This window comes from Scylla paramamosain, chromosome 17 (assembly GCF_035594125.1).
Source record: "Scylla paramamosain isolate STU-SP2022 chromosome 17, ASM3559412v1, whole genome shotgun sequence".
In the NCBI taxonomy this organism is placed as follows: domain Eukaryota; kingdom Metazoa; phylum Arthropoda; class Malacostraca; order Decapoda; family Portunidae; genus Scylla; species Scylla paramamosain.
The window spans coordinates 4,667,086-4,687,461 of NC_087167.1; the positions used below are offsets into that span (position 1 = coordinate 4,667,086).

At 41.1% G+C, this 20,376-nt stretch overlaps 1 protein-coding gene across 4 annotated transcripts; it reads left to right on the plus strand.

Moving 5' to 3' along the window:
• Positions 1 to 6,310: 6,310 nt before the first annotated feature.
• LOC135108348 (uncharacterized) lies at positions 6,311 to 20,016 on the plus strand. 4 transcript variants are annotated; one of them, XR_010272219.1, is made up of 4 exons: positions 6,311 to 7,102; positions 7,469 to 7,953; positions 13,355 to 13,414; positions 18,839 to 20,016. XR_010272219.1 is itself a non-coding variant. In XM_064019232.1 (3 exons), the coding sequence occupies exons 1-3, from the start codon at positions 6,572 to 6,574 to the stop codon at positions 18,881 to 18,883; spliced, it is 636 nt and encodes a 211-aa protein (XP_063875302.1). In that variant the 5' UTR covers positions 6,311 to 6,571; the 3' UTR covers positions 18,884 to 19,993. The 4 variants fall into 4 exon arrangements, 2 of the variants coding, with proteins under 2 accessions (XP_063875302.1, XP_063875301.1); XR_010272220.1 differs by lacking the exon at positions 18,839 to 20,016 and adding an exon at positions 13,774 to 14,537; XM_064019232.1 differs by lacking the exon at positions 7,469 to 7,953 and having other exon boundaries at positions 18,839 to 19,993.
• The last annotated feature ends 360 nt before the right edge of the window (positions 20,017 to 20,376 follow it).

Below are 20,376 nucleotides of genomic sequence, written 5' to 3' on the forward strand. Positions count from 1 at the left end.
ATTATTGTTATTATTATTATTATTATTATTATTATTATTATTATTATTATTATTATTATTATTATTATTATTATTATTATTGTCATTATTATTCATTGACCACTACTTTCCTTCTTGTTTGTTTCAGTGTTTCCATCGATGTGTAGAATTCATGTTTATTTTATCCTGTCCCTTTTTCCTCTTTTCTCTCCTTTTGAATTAGGTACGTTTATGTATTTATTTTTTCTTTAGTTAGAATTTTTTTTTATTCACATGCTACATATATTCTTTTCCTGGTACAATTTATACATTTCATGGTTGTCAGCATGAAAATGCTGACAATTCGCTTTTTCACTGCTTTTTTCATTTCGTTTTGATTAAATTGTAATGTTTTGTCGTTCGCTTATGCGCTTCTGTATGCAATTTTTTTTATTGTGTGTGTGTGTGTGTGTGTGTGTGTGTGTGTGTGTGTGTGTGTGTGTGTGTGTGTGTGTGTGTGTGTGTGTGTGTGCTCTTCAGGTACACATTATTAATATATATTTCAGTTTAGTGACCGTACTCCTACACACACACACATACACACACACACACAACACGTACGTACATACAACACCACAACTCCTTTACTGAAGACTTCTTCTTTTCCCTCAGTTAATTGGCCATCATGTCTCTCCCGTTTCATTCTTGAGTCTCGACACACGCTGGTGACTCCTAATTTGAGCTACTTTCACTAACTGATACACATTTCCCTCCATCTTCCATGCCGTCACTGCCTCTGCTACTCACTCTCCCGTACTCCTAAACGTTCCGATGTTTTATCTCTACTCACTTTCAAAGATGCTGTCGAGAAGGTCACCGCGGCTCTCAAGACGTTTTCATGATTCTGGTAACAGTTTAGCTCTTTCACTCCTAGACTATTTTTTTTCCGTAATCACATGCAATTTTCTAGGCATTTATTTTTGCACTACAGTTTCTTAAATACATAGTTGTGTGGCTTTTGAAGAGATAAAATTGATATCCTGTTCTCTTTTTTTTTTTTTTGTCCATGCAAGAAAAAAAAAAAAAAGGTAAATGGATAAGATTGAAAAAAAAAAAACTTTCCGTGCCCAGGATGTTAACGGTGATTTACTGGCCTCAGTAAGTAGAGTACTATAGTAGTAATTCAATAGATATTAACACGGAAAGTTATAGGCCCATTCAGCAAGTGCCCCCTATGGCAGTAAAAGGCTTAACAAGAATTATGTCCATCAATGCAAAAAAGAAAAAAAAAGATAAATAAGACAATGAGAAGTCGACATATCATCTCGTTGATCTCTGAAAAAACAATCAGTAAAGAACAAATAAAAGTATGTAAGAATGTAATTATCACAGCATTTCTTCTTTCACTGCATCTTGTAATGTGACAGGAAGAAGGAGAAGACCAAGAGCGTTAGGAAGTTTGATACAGAGTGTTCTTCCGTCTAGTACTGCTAATTCCAGAGCTGCTCTTCCCAACTTCTCCTCATACCTTCTCTCCCTCAGTCCCGCAAACCAATTAAGACTTGCGCCGCTCTCCGCTGTTCCGTCCAGGTTGCTAATGTTTGAGTCAGAAGTAAATAACCTTCACTTTTCGTCCTTTTGTTGAGTTGAGAAATATTAAGCTGCCTTTTTTTTCTCTCTTTGGCTTCACATTTCGTCCAGAAAAAGCATTGCATTTAATTCCTCACTTTTCGCTTGTTTCTTTATTGAGTGATTTGTGATTTTTTTCTCCCTCTAATATCGATTTGCAACCACAGAATCTTGAATTGTGTAAATGAAAGCTAGATTATTTTTCTTTAATATTCTCTCTCTCTCTCTCTCTCTCTCTCTCTCTCTCTCTCTCTCTCTCTCTCTCTCTCTCTCTCTCTCTCTCTCTCTCTCTCTCTCTCTCTCTCTCTCTCTCTCTCTCTCTCTCTCTCTCCATAAAGCGAGCGGCTCCAGAATCTAGTTTATATCCGAATATAAAAATTGTTGCTGAAAGCCCCATAATTTAATGTTTTTTTTTCCTCCTTTTTACTCGCTCCTCTCCCTCACAAATTTAGTAAAGTACGTCCTCCTCCTCCTCCTCCTCCTCCTCCTCCTCCTCCTCCTCCCCTCCTCCTCCTCCCCTTTTCTCTTACTCCTGCTCCTATTATGTATACATCACGATTATTTTTCCTTACCTTCATCCTAATTCGTTGTCTCACTTACCGTTTGTCTTTATATTTCTCTTTTCGTATCCCTTAACGTTCCCTTTCAGTATTTTGGCTCAAAGATCTTGTTTTCCTCCTCCTCCTCCTCCTCCTCCTCCTCCTCCTCCTCCTCCTCCTCCTCCTCCTCCTCCTCCTCCTCCTCCTCCTCCTCCTCCTCCTCCTCCTCCTCTTCCTCCTCTGTTGAGACAAAACGAAATTGTCGTAAGAGATGCTTCGGGTACGTTGAGTTCCAGATACCCCAAGACATGACAGAGAGAGAGAGAGAGAGAGAGAGAGAGAGAGAGAGAGAGAGAGAGAGACGCACAGACTGGAAGGCTGACAAATAGACGAGTACAAAGTGAGAGAGGAAAAACGGGTACAAGTATATCTTAAGGGTGATGCATTCATATATATTCGCCTCTCTCTCTCTCTCTCTCTCTCTCTCTCTCTCTCTCTCTCTCTCTCTCTCTCTCTCTCTGTGTGTGTGTGTGTGTGTGTGTGTGTGTGTGTGTGTGTGTGTGTGTGTGTCTCCTAAAATTCCGTCTTTCCCCCAGTTTTTTTTTTCTTCTTTTTTTTTTTTTTTTTGTTTCCCCTCCTTCCGCGGTCTCGGTGCACAAGGCTTTTTACTTTTTAGCATCCATATTCTGACAACTCCCTAACGCGAGAGTTAGCCAGTATTTTCAGTCTTTCATCCCTTTTACTGGTAAACTCTGGAACTCCCTGCTTTCTACTACATTTCCTCCTGCCAATGACTTAGTTCTTTTAAGAGGGAGGTTCCGAGACACTTCTCGTGATTTTGAATAATTGTTTTGGCTCTGCTCTTCGGGAACTGGCGCCTTCAGTGGTGCTTTTTTCACTTTTTCTGTTGCCCTTGGCCAGTGTCCCTCTTGCTTTATGTTAAGCGCAGTTAGTGATGCCATCACTTACAGCTTAATGGACATGTCATAAATTTCACCGCGTGTGCTTGTCATGTATTCAAATCAGTGCACTCTGTTTACGGTCACATGGGAGAATATCGCTGTTTTTTTTTTTTCTCTCTCTCTTACTTAGAATTATGAAATGTCACTCAGTATCCGCATATATATATATATAGAGAGAGAGAGAGAGAGAGAGAGAGAGAGAGAGAGAGAGAGAGAGAGAGAGAGAGAGAGAGAGAGAGAGAGAGAGAGAGAGAGAGAGAGTCAACTTACATAGGTAACATTTCCTCGGTGTTGTCTTCATTGCAGCCCAACTGCGCAGTATTCATCACGTCCTGGCTGCAGTATCACTCGACGCAGTTCAAGTCCCCCACAAGATTTAAAACGAGCTATTTGTGTCATCATATGATGCTTATCTTTGCCTTCTTATGGATAAAATGATTTTACGTTATCATTCGCCTGTATTTTGGCCATAAGGAGAGGAATTTAAGAAAGTGTTGCTTATGAATGGTCAGTAATCATCATAGTTCCCCGAATTTAACTTCATCTTAAATTATTCACACGCGCGGAAATAGTTGCTTTCATCCATCACCAAAACTGCGAGGCTCATAAGATTAATTGTTTGATATATATATATATATATATATATATATATATATATATATATATATATATATATATATATATATATATATATATATATATATATATATATAAGAGGGTGGGGGGGCATGTTGTAACCCAAGAAACGAGAAGAAATGAAGAAGGAAATAAGAAGTAGAAAGAATAAATGAGGGAAGAAAATGATAAACACGAAAGCAGGTACCAAAAAGCTATCACCACACTGATAGATAAGAGACGAGACGTAGCCACCGAGAACAACAAGATGCGGTGAGTTATCACAAGAATAACAGAGCCGGAAATCAGCACCAGATTACAAAGTGGCTGGTGGCTATCACTGAATTAGTATACGAGGTTAGCAGAGGTCACCAGAAGCAGATAACGTGGACAACAGTAAAAAGGTCACTGTAACAACACGTGTATGAGGTGTAGGAGACGGGAATAGACAGAAGTAGACAGAGAGAGACAAGATAGACAGCTGTCTTCTCTTCTCTTCTCTTCTCTTCTCTCTCTCACATACACCAAAACTTCCTTCATAGACACATTAACAGAAGAAAGAGTCGTTCATTCACAGAGCAGTACTCATTGGTGAATGAATCCCTTGACGGCCACCCATGACAGACGTAAGTAATGACTGGGACTGCTACCGTTACTGGCATTTCAATGGAGGTCTGAGCAAGAGCGTTGTGGCGGCGTGCAAGCTGAAATAGTTTAAATCTTAGAAAAGGAAAAAGTAGAAACAGGCAGAAAGTTTCGGAGATCAGTAATGTAACGATTTGGCTGCCAACTTGTGGTCATTTATCATTTCCATTCAGTGTTATCATTTCATCGTGTGCTCTTCCTTTCCTTTCCTTTCCTTTCCTCTCCTTCCCTTCAGGAGCCTTCCGTGTGTGTGACAGTTTTCCCAGGCTGTCAAGTGCTCTCACACCAACTTCAAAATATTGTCTTTTTTTTTCTTTTTTTTTCCTTCTCTCTCTCTCTCTCTCTCTCTCTCTCTCTCTCTCTCTCTCTCTCTCTCTCTCTCTCTCTCTCTCTCTCTCTCTCTCTCTCTCTCTCTCTCTCTCTCTCTCTCTCTCTCTCTCTCTCTCTCTCTCTCTCTCTCTCTCTCTCTCTCAACCAGGTCCTGTACGTAAACTGGATATCTGTCCCGGGACTTGAAACTCAATTTAGTAGAATTCAAGTTTACTGTCAAAATGCTTTTCTCTTTTTCATTGCCTTTACTCTCCTCTCGCGTGAGATTTAAAATTCAACATACACCTCTGCACCCGTCACTCACTGTGACTGTGCGCACTAATTGACTGGGTACATTTATTTAGTCACATCAGCATGATTACATCTACTACTGTGCTTATTTATTGACTTATGATCACTGCTTTCTTGGTTTCTTGGCATGGCGTTTGGTGTTCACAGGTTTCATAGCCTATGTGTCTTTGCTTTCTTGTGTGGTTTAAACTTTTTTTTATCCCGACTATTCTTAATTCAAAGTTGCCAAGTGGAGTAATTCTCATGCTTAATTCAAAGTTACTAAGTGGAGTAATTCCCACACGTAATTCCAAGTTGCTAAGCGGTGCATGCTGTAATTGCTTCATGAACTTTTAGCACCGAAGTTCTTCACAGGCAAGAGACTGACTGTGCTTCTCATTGTAAACCGGGAGCTGGTAGATGACGCGGCTAATGAATCCAATTAACTAAACAGCATGCGGCGATCCAGCAGCCGTGCCCCACAAACCAGAGGAAGATCGGAAAGGGGAAATGAACTGTTGTTACTGGGTGGAGCGAACAATAAGAGGCGTGGACGGAAAGGAAAGTGGTGTGTTTAAATGAATTTTCTTTGGAAGACATGCGAAATGACGTTTGTGCTGGTTTAGATAGATAGATAGATATATAGACGGACAGACAAACAGACAGACAGAGAGAGAGAGAGAGATCAGTTACAGTTACACAGTTAAGAAACAGAGACAGACTTGGCAGCACCGGTTCAATGAAAATATCTTGTAGGGAAAAAAAAGTCCCAGTTTACCTAATGGCCTTGACTTCCCCTGTCTTTTTGCCTCAACAAAATTCTACAAATTCTTCACCTACCCGCATGTTGGTCATTGATTTTTCTATCGTTCTCTTCTTTCATCTTCATTCCACATATTAAAAACCATTAAATCCTTTACCATTATTTATGCTGTCATATCGGCCTGGTGGTGTAGTGGTTACTGCAGGGAATAGGTCCGGAATATAACCCAAGGAGTTGTAATCATGCACTCCAGCAGTCCCGCCAAGACCCAGCAAGCCGGCGTGGTGCCACATACAGCCCCAGCCCTCACCTCACCTCCGAGTAATGGCCCACATAGGCTTCACTGCAAGATTTGTTTCCCCCTTTCAAAACTATTTTTGGGTTGTGCCTTTCTCTCTCTCTCTCTCTCTCTCTCTCTCTCTCTCTCTCTCTCTCTCTCTCTCTCTCTCTCTCTCTCTCTCTCTCTCTCTCTCTCTCTCTCTCCTTTTCCTTTCTGAAGAAAGAGAATATTCGGTTTTTTCATATTTTACCACCGAACTATTAATTACATGGATAGCTCTTTATCTCACATTGAAAGTATCAATAGGTTTATACTCGTATACTCGTATTCTTTTTGTCAACAGACCTTCACTAAATACCGATATTTGAAGTAAGTCCCATGACTTCCTCGTGTGCCGGAAAAGAGGTTCCCTGGGTGGAGTGGGCATGCCTCATAAACAGGAACACTTGCCACGGATGTCCGCCCCTTCCTCTTGTATAGAGCCACACTGGTGACGCCCGACGGCGGGAGGGAAGAAGTGGAGGTGTACTTGTCTCCCAGTCCGCGCCATGAGGCGTTGGTGGTGCAGGAGTTGGACAGCATGGCTGGGATACCCAGGGTGTACGGCGTCACGAAGCCAGGCTCGGAAACCCTCGTCCTAGGCCGTACCAAGGGACTCACGCTGGATTACTGGCTGGATGAAGGTCACACCGCCATCTGTATGACCGCCCTCCTGCATGTCTGCAAGATTATCTCACGAATGCATTACTTAGGCATCAGTTACGGGAACCTGTCGGTCACTAACATCCTCGTGGGCGTTAAGGACAGCGGTCACCTTGATGTTTCGTTGCTTGGCTTCCACCGAGCAAAGAGGAACGCTACAGAGGAGGACATCAGGGGCGATGACAAGCAGATGTTCAATCTTATCAGGGATATCATCGAAGATATTAAAGAAGAGTCTTTCCGCAACATTCGCGATGACCTCCGGCATCTTTTCGAGGACATTGTTGGTGTGCTCACGCTGGTGGAAATAGTGCTGCTGTTGTGTGGATTCCTGAATAAACCACCCCAAATGGACTCTTTCCCCCCCTTACCATCCCATGATGCCCTAAATGTAAAGGTTGATAACAAGGTGAAGGAAAAAACAGCCCGACGTAGATAAGTAGAGAGAAATGCAGATGAAGGTGTGGTGTGTGCCGGATACACCAGCTTGCATTCAGATGGTTTTCATGTAGTTCGTGCAGCACAAAGTTAAACCCTGTGTCAAGATCGCATTCACCAAGTAATGGTAGATGTCACAAGCTGCCTCATGAAAATTATTGCAAATGTTACTTAACTCTTTCAATACTATTTTTATTTACTTATCTATTTGTATGTTTTCTTTGTCTTTATTTATTGTATTTTATCACGTACTAAAAGTGCAACCTAGTACAATAATACGCATAAGTAATTGCCTCATTTTACCACAACCAAGTAGTTAATATATTGCATTTTCCAGAGGTCGGTCGACGGCTGCACCGCAATCACTGTCTGTCAAACGAATTCTGCTTGACAGAAAAGCAAGTTAAATCAATCAATCAATGAATTATACTAAGGCTAAAGAAATTATAGCGTAATAATACATATCACAGCATCCCAGAGAACCATAAGAACAAGTATATTTACAAATGATGAAAATTAAGAAAAAAATATTGAGTAAAATCCTGGAATAGCTCTCACCCGCTCCCTGCCAACACTGGAGCGTCAGGCAACAAATGGCAAGGCAATGTTTGCAGCGATTCAGGAAGCACGATTACGGAACCTCTCCTTGCATTTACTTAATACCATGGCGGAAGTGTGAGTGGAGCAAACAAAGGAGTGGCTAGCGGCGGTGATGGTCCAGACAGAGGGTAACGGTACACCAAACGTCTTTCCTGGGGTACACTTGACGGTACGCGACACGAGATGTTAGACCAGCCAAGCCTTTTCTTCTTCCTCCACATGGTACTTCTTACTCTTTGGCCTGCGACAGTTCCATCTCCTTTGTCCTTCCCCCTAATGCACCTCTCGTTCATCTTCACCACAAGCCATATATAACTGTGCTGTCTATTTCATTGCTCTCTGTTTTCCGATGTTTTGCTTGCTTCACTTACTTCCTCGAGCCGCTACATTCTTCATCGCCCGACGTGATGAAAATAGCACACACCATCAGTATTTTTAGTGCTACTTTATTTTCCTGCGGTGTATCAACAAAGTATAAGTTTCGACGAAATTTTCGAAGAATAGCTGTAGTTTTCCTTTAATTGTATTCATTTACAATCTTACAATACTGCTATTTCAGAAACCTGTTAGTTATGAAAATTAGTAGTATTCTCTGACCTGCATGTTAGATGTACTAATAATGACGTGAGCCTTCTCGTACACGTTTGCGTCAGCGTAACCAAAGGCGCGACACTTTCCTTCTAGTCCCCCTACCAGATGATTGGGTTTGAAATCACGGAGACGCTGCTGTCTGTGTTGCTCATTGTTAGTTGCTCAGTTCATGAATGTTTCTCTATCCACACCAATTGGTATTATTTCAGTTGCCATATTAGTGCAACGAAACTTTCTCATGCAAGATCAACATAAGTAAATGGTTTTACATGGGAATCTTCAAGTCCGTCGTGATGTAAAAAACAAATATACCAGGAAGTATTTGCAAGGTCACGAACATACACAAAATCAAAGGTAAAGCAACAGAATTTCTCAATAGCTGAAGTGCATCTGACTGCGTTGCGACCTTGAAGCGAGAGAGATGAAAGCTACCACGCAATGAGAAGCAGGGGAGCAGCATCACATCTCACGTACATCTGCGCCAGTGATGGAGTAGGAATTCTGTGTACGTTAATCCACCGAGGACTTGCATTACTGGCGGACAGGCTACGAGTAAAATATGACCTTTGAAACTGCAGCTACACGTGCTCCCTCTGTGCATTCGATAGAGAAGAGATGTGGTTTTGAAGCGGCTTAGGATCTAATGGACCTTAACTTGGCAAGTGATAGATCGTAACTCAGCCCTTCTTTACAGAGTTCTGATTACCTTACTGTGAACAATATTAAAGAGAAAAAGAAAAAAATGACGATAGAATTTTTTTTGTTCTATCAACATCGTCATAGAAAAAATATTAAAGAAGAGAAAGAATTGATGTTGGAGAAATGATTGTGCCATCAACATCATATCACCATCACATTTACCTGTTGCACCAAACACAACACTGTGGCTGAAAATAGAGCATCACAATGAATGAGTCACTCGTCCTTTCAACTTCATGCATGCAAAGTCCATGCGAGGCTTAATTAATGGTTGTGCACTCACAGATGTAAGAGAGAGAGAGAGAGAGAGAGAGAGAGAGAGAGAGAGAGAGAGAGAGAGAGAGAGAGAGAGAGAGAGAGAGAGCTGCAACTTAATAAAAGGACAAAAAACAAGTATTACTCCTATCAAATTATCAAGAGGCAGCGAGCACTCAATATGGGGTCAGTAATGAAGAAGCGTCGCATGATGACTGGAAAATTTAGCCTTCATTAATAAAGAGACGGAATATACAGGCGTTGATGGGGGTACTGAGTAGTTGACCAGAGAGAGAGAGAGAGAGAGAGAGAGAGAGAGAGAGAGAGAGAGAGAGAGCATCAGAAAATAAGAAGACTACAAAAGGCCAGCTGACTAAATCGGGGCACGTCCTGAGGGAGGTAAAGTCTGGTTGTGGCGCCTCTCGCAGTCCGTGTACGTGCTGCTGCTTACTGGAGTGAGGGCGAGCGTCAGGAGAGGTCGCGGGAGCAGTGCCGAGAGTAATAAATGGACTGCTGCAAGTGTAATGTGTACAGATGATGCTTAACCATTTGTGGGACCTAAACTAGATATATGTTGACTGCTTGAGTGTTTGTGAAGATTATGAGACTGAAATGCTACAAAGAGAAGCATGGAGGAGGGGGAAACCAAGGAAAAATTAATGTTGTGTATGGCTGAGGTATGAGATATTTAGTTTTGCTGGAAGGTCTCTCTCTCTCTCTCTCTCTCTCTCTCTCTCTCTCTCTCTCTCCTCTCTCTCTCTCTCCTCTCTCTCTCTCTCATCTCTCTCCTCTCCTCTCTCTCTCTCCAGCAGTGATGGAGTGTCACGCAGTGTTGGAGAAGCTTCAAATCTCTAGGTAGAAGACCAACTACGCAGTTCTTAGTCTTGAATGTAAGACGTGTTAAGACTCCCTAAAAGTGGAGATGTTTGATTATGGAATTGGAAGATTAAATAGTACCACATCAGGTGTCTGTAAATTTTGAGAGTTATGGCGTAAAAAAATTGATGATTAATATTCTATGGGATGGGGATTTTCATGGACATTATGGATTACTAATTGCATTTGATTAAAGTATGTAATAACAGTGCCGCGTGCACAGGAGAGATAAGGCGTGCGTGAGGAGGAGGAAGGTGCTGGAGAGACACCATTAAGAAAGGAACAGAGGAAGAGCAAAGACAAGATTTATGGATTAACTGAAGAAAGACATGCAAATGATGGATGCACCAAGAGACGATGCATAACAGAGTGAGGTGAAGAGCTGATCGTTGTGGCGGAACCTTAACTGGAACATCCGAAAAGAGACTTACGAACAATGAATGGATGTGTTCATGTGGTAAAGCTCTGTTAAGATGTGTACCGATCCCATTTATTTTATTTACAGAAAGTAGTGAAAAAAAATACATTTCGACGATCAAAATATCATTGCAAATCAAAAATACACGATATACTGAGTTTTACATTTATATTACAACATGAGAGTTCGTTTTTCTTTTGGGACGGGCATCTCAGTGGGCCGTTTACTCTCTCTCTCTCTCTCTCTCTCTCTCTCTCTCTCTCTCTCTCTCTCTCTCTCTCTCTCTCTCTCTCTCTCTCTCTCTCTCTCTCTCTCTGTTGCCCTTGATCAGTGCCCCTCTTACACAAAAAATGAAATAAAAATGTTTGGACTGGTAGATACGTTATCTGTCTTGACGAGGTAACGAGAGAATCTTGCTTGTACATTCAGAGTCTCATCTACTACCAGGATGGAATTACAGGCGGCTAGCGAGCACACCGCCGCCCCGCCTGCCAATGTATTGCTGTAGAGATGGCCGGTACAAGATTGCATGCCTTAGTTAATATCCACGGATGTTACAGTAGTCTCTCTCTTTCTCTCTCTCTCTCTCTCTCTCTCTCTCTCTGAAATAATTCGAACATGACATCGTGCCTACAGTTGACGTAAAATGCAGCGCAGTTTTGTGATCAGATATTTATTTCGATATTTATTTTTTTGACATAAGAAAGATGAGGCTTTGGAAATTGCTCGACGGTATAAGCTGCTGATATTGATGATTACTAAAGGAAGCAGAGAGAGAGAGAGGGAGAGAGAGAGAGAGAGAGAGAGAGCACCCGTCTTAGTAAAGCTAGCGATGCTCAATTATCTATCTATCTATCCATCTATCTATTTCTGACACTGACTCCCTCCCAGCTGGTCTCAGGAAACCTTTAGTCATTGATTTACAGCGATGCACACCTAGGCAATACAGTCTCCCAAATAAAATGCTGAATGAATGACTTTCCTTCCTTCACTTACCAGACAACCTAACTATGAATTCTTTGCATTGTAAGTGGTTTTATTTCATTTTGCTTTCTAAGTGTTTGTGTCTCATAGATATTATCAGAAAAGAGCTACACGTATCGTAATATCATCCTGACTAGGGCTGCTGTTTGTTGCTGACTCTGCTGTCTGCCCTTTGCGACGAGGTTAAGCGAGGCGTATTCAATAATTTGGTTGTTGGTGGTGGTAGTATTCCTCTGTTATCGTTGTTGTTGTTGTTGGTGGTGGTGGTGGTGGTGGTGGTGGTGGTGGTGGTGAAGATGTTGCACTGTTGTTGCTGTTGTTTTTGTCGTTGTTGCTGTTCTTGTTTTTGTTATCATTATTTTATACAGAATGGCTGTATCAAAGTTATGTCAGTCGACATACCAGTAACCTGGAGGCAGAATAAATTCAAATTTGCCATATATTATAAACCTAGTGAGTTTGATTTGAGTCATTTCACGTGGGGTTCCCTGCGCCATGAAGGGTCTGTTTGGTGGCTTCGTTGATCAGTACCTAATTCCGTAATACCTTCCGCAGATTGGGAACACTGAGCCTGCTGTGGTGCATTGCCTGTGTTTGTCTTGCGGAGTCTGGGAAAGGGGTTTGAGGATTCATCTTACATAATAACGGCGTTTGGAAACTCCGTAATAGAGACGTGTGTGTGTGTGTGTGTGTGTGTGTGTGTGTGTGTGTGTGTGTGTGTGTGTGTGTGTGTGTGTGTGTGTGTGTGTGTGATAATTTTACATTTAGAAGCATTTTTCCTGCAATTAACATAACATTACGCTAGAGTCTAGACTAAAGATGATAAGCAATATATAAGATATATGTTTGTAATCACACAGATGTGAACGTGATATATATATATATATATATATATATATATATATATATATATATATATATATATATATATATATATATATATATATATATATATATATATATATATATATATATGACCACTTATGATGTGGCGCCGCGGAATTTCTTTATTGCTTGTTAGTAATCAGTCAATCTCTCACGCAACCTCACCACTCAAAATCCTGCTGATCAGCACTGATTTCATCCCGCTTCCTGATGAATATTTCAATAGTTTTCCTTCCTGTTTGTTATACTCTCATAATAATTTCTAGCGTTTTTCCTTCAGTGGGTCCGCGCTTTCCTGTTGTTGATGTTGTTGTTGTTGTTGCTGTTTTATTATTATTATTATTATCATTATTATTATTATTATTATTATTATTATTATTATTATTATTATTATTATTATTGTTATTATTATTATCATTATTATTATTATCATTATTATCATTATTATTATTATTATTATTATTATTATTATTATTATTATTATTATTACTACTACTACTACTACTACTACTACTACTACTACTACTACTATTTTATTATTACTATTATTATTATTATTATTATTATTATTATTATTATTATTATTATTATTATTATTATCATCATTCTTATCATCATCATTATCAATTATTATTGTTTTCTTCATCATATTAGTGGAACGACTCTGCTCGAAAAGGAATGAGCATCTGTGTTATGAATGAATTAAAACATGTTGGTATTCTTACTATCTAATTCAAGCTAAAGCATTCTCAAACTGCTGTAAAGGAGCCGTTCGCCGTGAACTCTTGAACGTGTTTCCTTTCATGGTTAGAAGTGAGAAACATTATATGTAAATGTTGCGTCTGTGTTGTGCATTCGAGGAGAAATATCAGAAACTTCGATATCCCGTTGACATCCTGATGTTCTCCATTGCAGAGGCTGGACGGGCTCGGCTGGCAGGTGGGCTGTGTCGCGCCTGGAGGGAGTTTGACGCAGGTAAGCAAAGTTACTGTTGACCTAAAGTGTCTTGGCAAGTTATGGATGCCGGACAAGGGTTAGGAGGCCTTGCATCAAGCTGCCCTTCCTCCTGTGTTTGGCTGTGTTGAGTCGTTTGTTTAGTTGGAGTCGTTTGTTTAGTTGTTTGTTGTTGTGCTTTGTGCGGTAGTAGAATGCTCATGATGAAAAAAAATTCGCTTTTTCTCGTATTCCTGTACACAAATTATCATGGGTGACATTTTTTGATAAGTAATGGTGTTGAAATACTGTTGCCTTGACATTGAGTTGAAGATTTTTCTGTTTTCATTTCTTTCTTTACTTTTGCCTCGTTAGCTTTCTTTATCTTCTGTTCGTGAAAGGGTCCCGACGCAGTTTTGGACGTTTGGCTCAGATGGCCGGATGGAGGTTCCGCTGCTCACCTGCGTTGCAGCGTTGCGCGTGCCATTCAAGCGTCCTGAAATGCGAGGGAAGAAAGAGCGTGACGTGTGTTGACTTGTATAGGTGAGGTCTCTGGTAATGGCGAGGGAATGTGGAGTTAAAGCGGAACTAAGGAAGACATAAAATATCAAGCAAGGTCCTTTTCACACGAAGCAATTTTACTCGAACGACTGCAAACGCCGGGACTGTTATGCATCACTTATGCAGCGTGTCGGAATGTACGTGTTCCATCATCAGGCCTAAAAACCTGCTTTCTAAGATCAAATTCCCATCACGTGTGCATGTCAATAATGCTTTGATAGGGATGTATTTTAGACCTTCCGAAGGAAGTGCGTGACTATGCGAGTAATTGATGATACATCGATAACAATTACATTGCAACGGTAAAAAGGAAGCAAACAATTAGCAACAAATATAAGAAAAAAATCAAACAAAAGCAAGGCGATTCTCCCATCACCTATATTCTCTTTTACTGTAATTGTTTTTCCTTCTACTTTTTAGGTACTCAGTTTTAGTCAGCAGCAATTACTATAGGTTGTTCATAATATTAATAAACACTGGCAGATTATGTTGTGATTATTCAGAAAATTCCAAAACAACGTTGTTAAAAATACATGTTTTAAAACGCAAGGGACTTGTCAGTTAGGAGAAAATTAAAGCGACAGAAACGCTTCCTTGGTGAGCAGTGAGTCCGATATGATGCAAGGTGACGATGATGCTTGTATTCCTTTGTCGTACTGTCGCGTGTGTGTGTGTGTGTGTGTGTGTGTGCGCGCGCATTAATTAGGCAGTTATTGAGAAAAAGTGCATTATAACAACACACACACACACACACACACCACACACACACACACACACACACAGAACATTTTCGATTGAGAATAAACTGTACTTTACTCTGGCAATATCCCCAGAAACTTGTGTTACACCCTGTATAGAAACTAACATCAGTACAAAGAATGAATAACATCCATAGCGAATGCGAGGTTGTTTGAAACAAGCTACATTATCTACCTTAAAATAAGACATGTATTAAAGGCGAAAGTTTCTCCCTAGTCATCTTTTCCTTAGTAAATATAAGGAAAAAAATGAAAACTATATAAAGCCTATCATGAACAGATCGAAACACTAACAAATTGATCATAAAGGGATAAACCACAACAGCTGAACCACAATGAAGCATCGCGTGACCAAAGTGGATTTACAGTAGTGGACCTTCCTGCCGCTAGATTAGACAACGCAACTGTGCTCTTAGTAGGACTGCATAGATACTTCCTTGCTATATGTCTCAATGCGTCCGTATCACCATAATGTAGGCAGCTGATAACTTCACCCAGCAAAGCAGCGCCCGCCACGAGTTGCACCCCGCGCCAAGGACAGGCAGTGTTAAGGACGGAATAATGCATGTAATTATCGGAGCAGTGAATGGGTGAGTCGCAAAGACAGTTTTCCCACGAATGCGCAACTCATTTCACGTCTATGAGAGGTATGCCAAAATTTTCCTCACACATATACATACTCGTATACGTATACTAAGCTATACTATAATGGCACCTGACATCCGATGAATTACGTAATCAGTAAGTGCACCAAACTCACTCTTCAAACTGATGATGTGTGGGATTGTTAATGTTCTTAAAGCTTAATTAGTTGTAAATTACTCATGGTCACTTTTCGGTGTTCATTCAGCTTGATGGCACACAGCTTGATGACATTCACCACGTAATCTACATTCAAAAACTAACTTTTTTTTTCTTTACCAAAATCATCACATTACTGTTATTCCTTCATACTTTTATTTGCAACGCTTCTTTCAAATAATACTAAACTCGCGGATCAGTGTGATTATGTTGTGCATCGAGCCAGTAGAATGTCAATAGCTCTCCTCCTTCATGAATACTTCGGGTCATTCCTGGAAGGCGGCAGCACTTACTGGAGGAATGCCTCCGCCCTTCACTACGAGAGTAAAGGGGAAGGAGGATTCTTGAGGAAGCAGAATTGGAGGAAGTCTAGGTGAGCGCCACGAGGGAAGGAAGAATCTGGAGACAAATGGGTGGAGTTACTGGTGTGGGGAAAACGCAAAATGGAGTAGTAGCGGTAGTTAATTTTCTCTGAGGCTTCCACATTGAAAGTAGAGAGTCACAGCTTCATCCTGCCTTTCCTTGCACCACTGAATTCTCTCATTAGTCTCGTATTACGGACAGCCAATGAACCTTGGGGTGAATCAGCACTCAAGCAGGCCAGGTCTAGGTATGAAGTGGAATTCAAAGTATCGGCCAGATTTTCAGCTCGTGTAGTCCGGCACCTCAACAACTCAGTTAACTCACAAAAATAATTATTGATAGATTGACTGATATTCTGAATTGATTGACTGATATTCTGACGCCACAACAGCAAGGTCACTTGCCGCCACACAACAAGAAGCAAAAGTTATTACCAAGACTATAATTTTACATCAAGTTGAGTAAGTGGGAACTCTTATGCTACTTCAATGTTTTGCATCGGCCACATAAATTAACAAGACCTGTGTCACCAAACACTCGCGGAAAATCGTTTCACAATGAGTGTGGAAATACTTGACTCGGCGATATATTCCGGACTGACGTGTTTGGCTGAGTCTGCTTTACTGTGACCTTCAACTGCAGATAGAAATAAACATCTATGACCTTTTGAGACACGGGATGGCGGCGGCAGAAACTCGCTTTCCCTCCAGTGCTGTACTAGCCTTGAGCGGCACATAACGCTCTGATCAGACTTTCCTTTGAGGTGAAACTTAAACAATACCATACCCCGCCTTCACTCCTTTTAATAAGTGAAAGCAAGAATGACAAAACATTATATGAAAGAAAAATTATCTCCGCCCAACAATCTTCAGTCTTGTCTAACGGGAAAGCCTTCACCCCCTCTCGGCAGGGCTAAGCGCAGCCCCACAAGTCTCTGTCGGATTGGTGTCGAGCGACGAAAGCTTCTTATCTGTGTATGTTGGCTGTGGCTTGGCGGCGCTCGTTCAGGGAAGACGCAGATGCTGGTGGATAATGTGTCGAGCGTCTATGCCTTGGCGGAGGATGTACTCGTACAGGAAGTGGTCATCCTTCTCAGTGCGGCTTTCGATGACAGAATAGATGGATTGGGTGACGCTTTGTTTGTGAAATCGTGGTTGAGAGAGAGAGAGAGAGAGAGAGAGAGAGAGACGGGGGGACGGGTGTAATGCATACTCTTCCTTTCATCCTTTACGACTGACGTTTGAAAGACAGTAAGCCAACTTTTATTCCATCCATTGTCAGGCGGAGAAAATGAGAAAAGACTTCACAGATACAGCCTTCACTGTGCTGGGTGGATTAAAAGATTAGATTTTTTTAAAGTCGAAAAAATTTTAAAAAATCACTTCGCCGCTTTATTAGAGTAAAAATGCCGGCGTTAATTGACGTACACAAGAAATATCTGCGCAACTTTATTGTTTAAGAACATTATCAAAGGAAGCCAAACTTGCGGCCAACGATGCTGCAAGAAAAATGGAGGGTGGAGAAAATGAGCTGCACTAGTCTCTCTCTCTCTCTCTCTCTCTCTCTCTCTCTCTCTCTCTCTCTCTCTCTCTCTCTCTCTCTCTCTCTCTCTCTTTTGTTCCACAGACTTGTTTATAAAGACAAAAATGTGCATCTGTTTTTTTTTTTTTTCCGTCTTCCCTTTTCTTCTCTTTCTCGTTTTCGTTCCTATCTCTGATCTTCTTTACTGTCCTTATCTTTTCATTCCTCTTCTTCTGGCTGTGTGTGTGTGTGTGTGTGTGTTTTATTATCTCTTTCTTAGAATTAATAAAGAACATCTTATCTATTAATTTATTTGTGTTTTTTTTTTTTTTTTCCTTTGTGGTAATGACGATAGTGGTGGTGAAGTGTGTGTGTATGTGTGTGTGTGTGTAGATATGTTTGAGTGTCTTTTGCTTCCCGTCCCTCATCGCTTCTGCACAAATAAGATAAGACTCCCCTACCTCCATGTTTTAAGTTCAGGCACACCTCACCGAAGCCAGAGTATTGATAATGTTAATTGAAGCAACCTGACACACACACACACACACACACACACACACACACACACACACAGAGAGAGAGAGAGAGAGAGAGAGAGAGAGAGAGAGAGAGAGAGAGAGAGAGAGAGAGAGAGAGAGAGACAGAGAGAGAGAGAATCAAACAAAGGGTGTTGTCTTGATATGAACAAAAGGAAATCTGCAAGACGTCTTTAGACCAATACATGGTAGTCTCTGTATGATTTGTATTAGTATTTACCTCCACCTACCATCATTATATATTAGTGTATTTAATCTTCGTTTAAACTTCACTGTTGACTGCATTAACAACCTGATGACAAAAGTCTGTCCCAATCTGTGTATCAGTCTCAACAGTTATTATTATTATTTATATGTATATTCATCATTTCATATATCCATCCCACATGCATGTGTTCATATTCATCCCACGTGTACCCATGGCCAGCCAGTCTGTTTTATTTTTAACCTTTCTCTTCCTTCTCTACCTCTCAAGGGAATTTCACACCCACTTCCAGTCCTTAGGGAAGACACCTGTGTTCGCTCTGAGTCTTTCCTTCCTGGCCATTGCTTAAAATAATGAGATATCCTATTGGCTCCTTCACCTCATTTCATAGCATCTCATTGGTCATTTCTTCACCTCAAAACCTAAAACGTGATCCACTTAGCTCACACAAATATTGCCCACATGGTAGTCTCACTCTCAGTCAGTCAGTCAGTCCCCGTCCGAGAGTCAGTCACGAGCAGTCAGTCTTGGTCTCTCACTCAGTTCCGCTCAGTCACAGTCAGTCTTGAGAGACGCTACTCAGTCATCATTTCATATCACTTCAGAGAGAGAGAGAGAACAATCAATCGTCACGTTATAATCTCGTCTCGTGTCAAGTGTGTACATTCTACCTGTTATTAAATCAAGAAGAACTCTCATCATACGTGTCTTTTACTCGCAGACATCGACAATATCATCTTACTATCCACAACCTCCAAGCTACTAGAAATACCAATCTCACTACCGGTCCTCCACGCTACCAACACACCAAGCTCCTTATCTGATCCAGCAGTGGCAAATATCAAGTAAGGCAAGCATCATCATCAACTGGAGCCAATACATCATCTAAATCAGGAACAGTGGTGGAGAGAAGTCGCATCAATTCCAGAACAGTGGATTTGAGTACAGAACATATCTACGTTACATTCAAGGATGACAAACTTACCTACGAATTTGTTGCTTACCACTGCGGAAGTCACTCGAAACAGGAAACACATCTACCACTTCAGTTTATAAACCAAAAAATTCGTAGATGGGTTTATCATCCTTGAATGTAACGTAGATGTGTTCCTTACTCAATCCTGGGCGTTGGTGTAGAGCTGGTATAGCGCCACCATCCCTGGGCCTTGACATAGAAGAGAGTGGCCAGTTCCTTCCTCCACCGCCATATTTGTTGCTTTGAACGTTTTGCAGCGGCGCCATATGATGCTGAGGCGCCGTAAATTAAATCAGATCAAAATACTCCACTGCCTTTACGTTACGTTCAATAATGATTAACTCGAATTCAAAGTTTATGTTTTCAAATAAAGCGGTAGATGACTGGGAAAGCTTCTTGTTCTATCCTAGTTACTAACACAAAGGATCTAATCTATTTCTCCTTTGTGATATCTCGTATACAACATATCATACAAGCGCAAATCCAGCCTTCCCATGCTGTGTACCATTGTTTCTGTTCCTCACCCATTTATGACTATACGCTCGTGTCTGGAATTTACCTGAGGGATAATTAACGCTGGTAACATGGAATGGGCTTGTGGCGCTGTGCGGTGACAGCGGAATGGCCAAATTTAAGCTTGACATATTTCGTATAGCTCTGCCCTTGCCTGAAACAAATAAGCCTCATTAAAACTATTCCTTTGGCAGCCTCACCCTTAGTGTCCCCGTCAGGATATCGCCAGCCATTCCTCTCCTCCCCTCGTATACAGGAACACCCCATCTCCGTGCAATCAGGGAAGGAATGCGGCGGTGCAGAACTTGCCTTTCGTCACCAGCTTCCGTCTCGCCGAGGCCCGTATTCTGAAACACTTTGTTCTCTCACCTCGACCATTTTCAAAGGCCACAGAGATGGTTAACCGGGTTCTCAAGAGTGTTTCTCCTGTGCTGCAATAATGTAGAAATCTTGTTAATCTGTCCCTAGAACCATAAAAACACACAAAAAAAAACTGTGTAGCTTCAACTAGAGCCTTTTGAATGTAGTGGAGGTGATACCCAGAAGTGTTTCAGAATATGATCCTCGCTATCGTCCCTGTTGCCAGCGAGCGAGGCGGGAAGGTTGGAGCACGGCGCGTTTTGTACACAATTTTCAGCCGTCAGGGGAATGAGGTAATGGAACGTGATACAAGCAGGGAAATTGCTTATTTTCATCATGGTAATTAGTTTTTCTTTTTCTTTTTCTTTATTTCATTATTTAACTGGGTTTGGGTATTTTTAAGGCAAGGT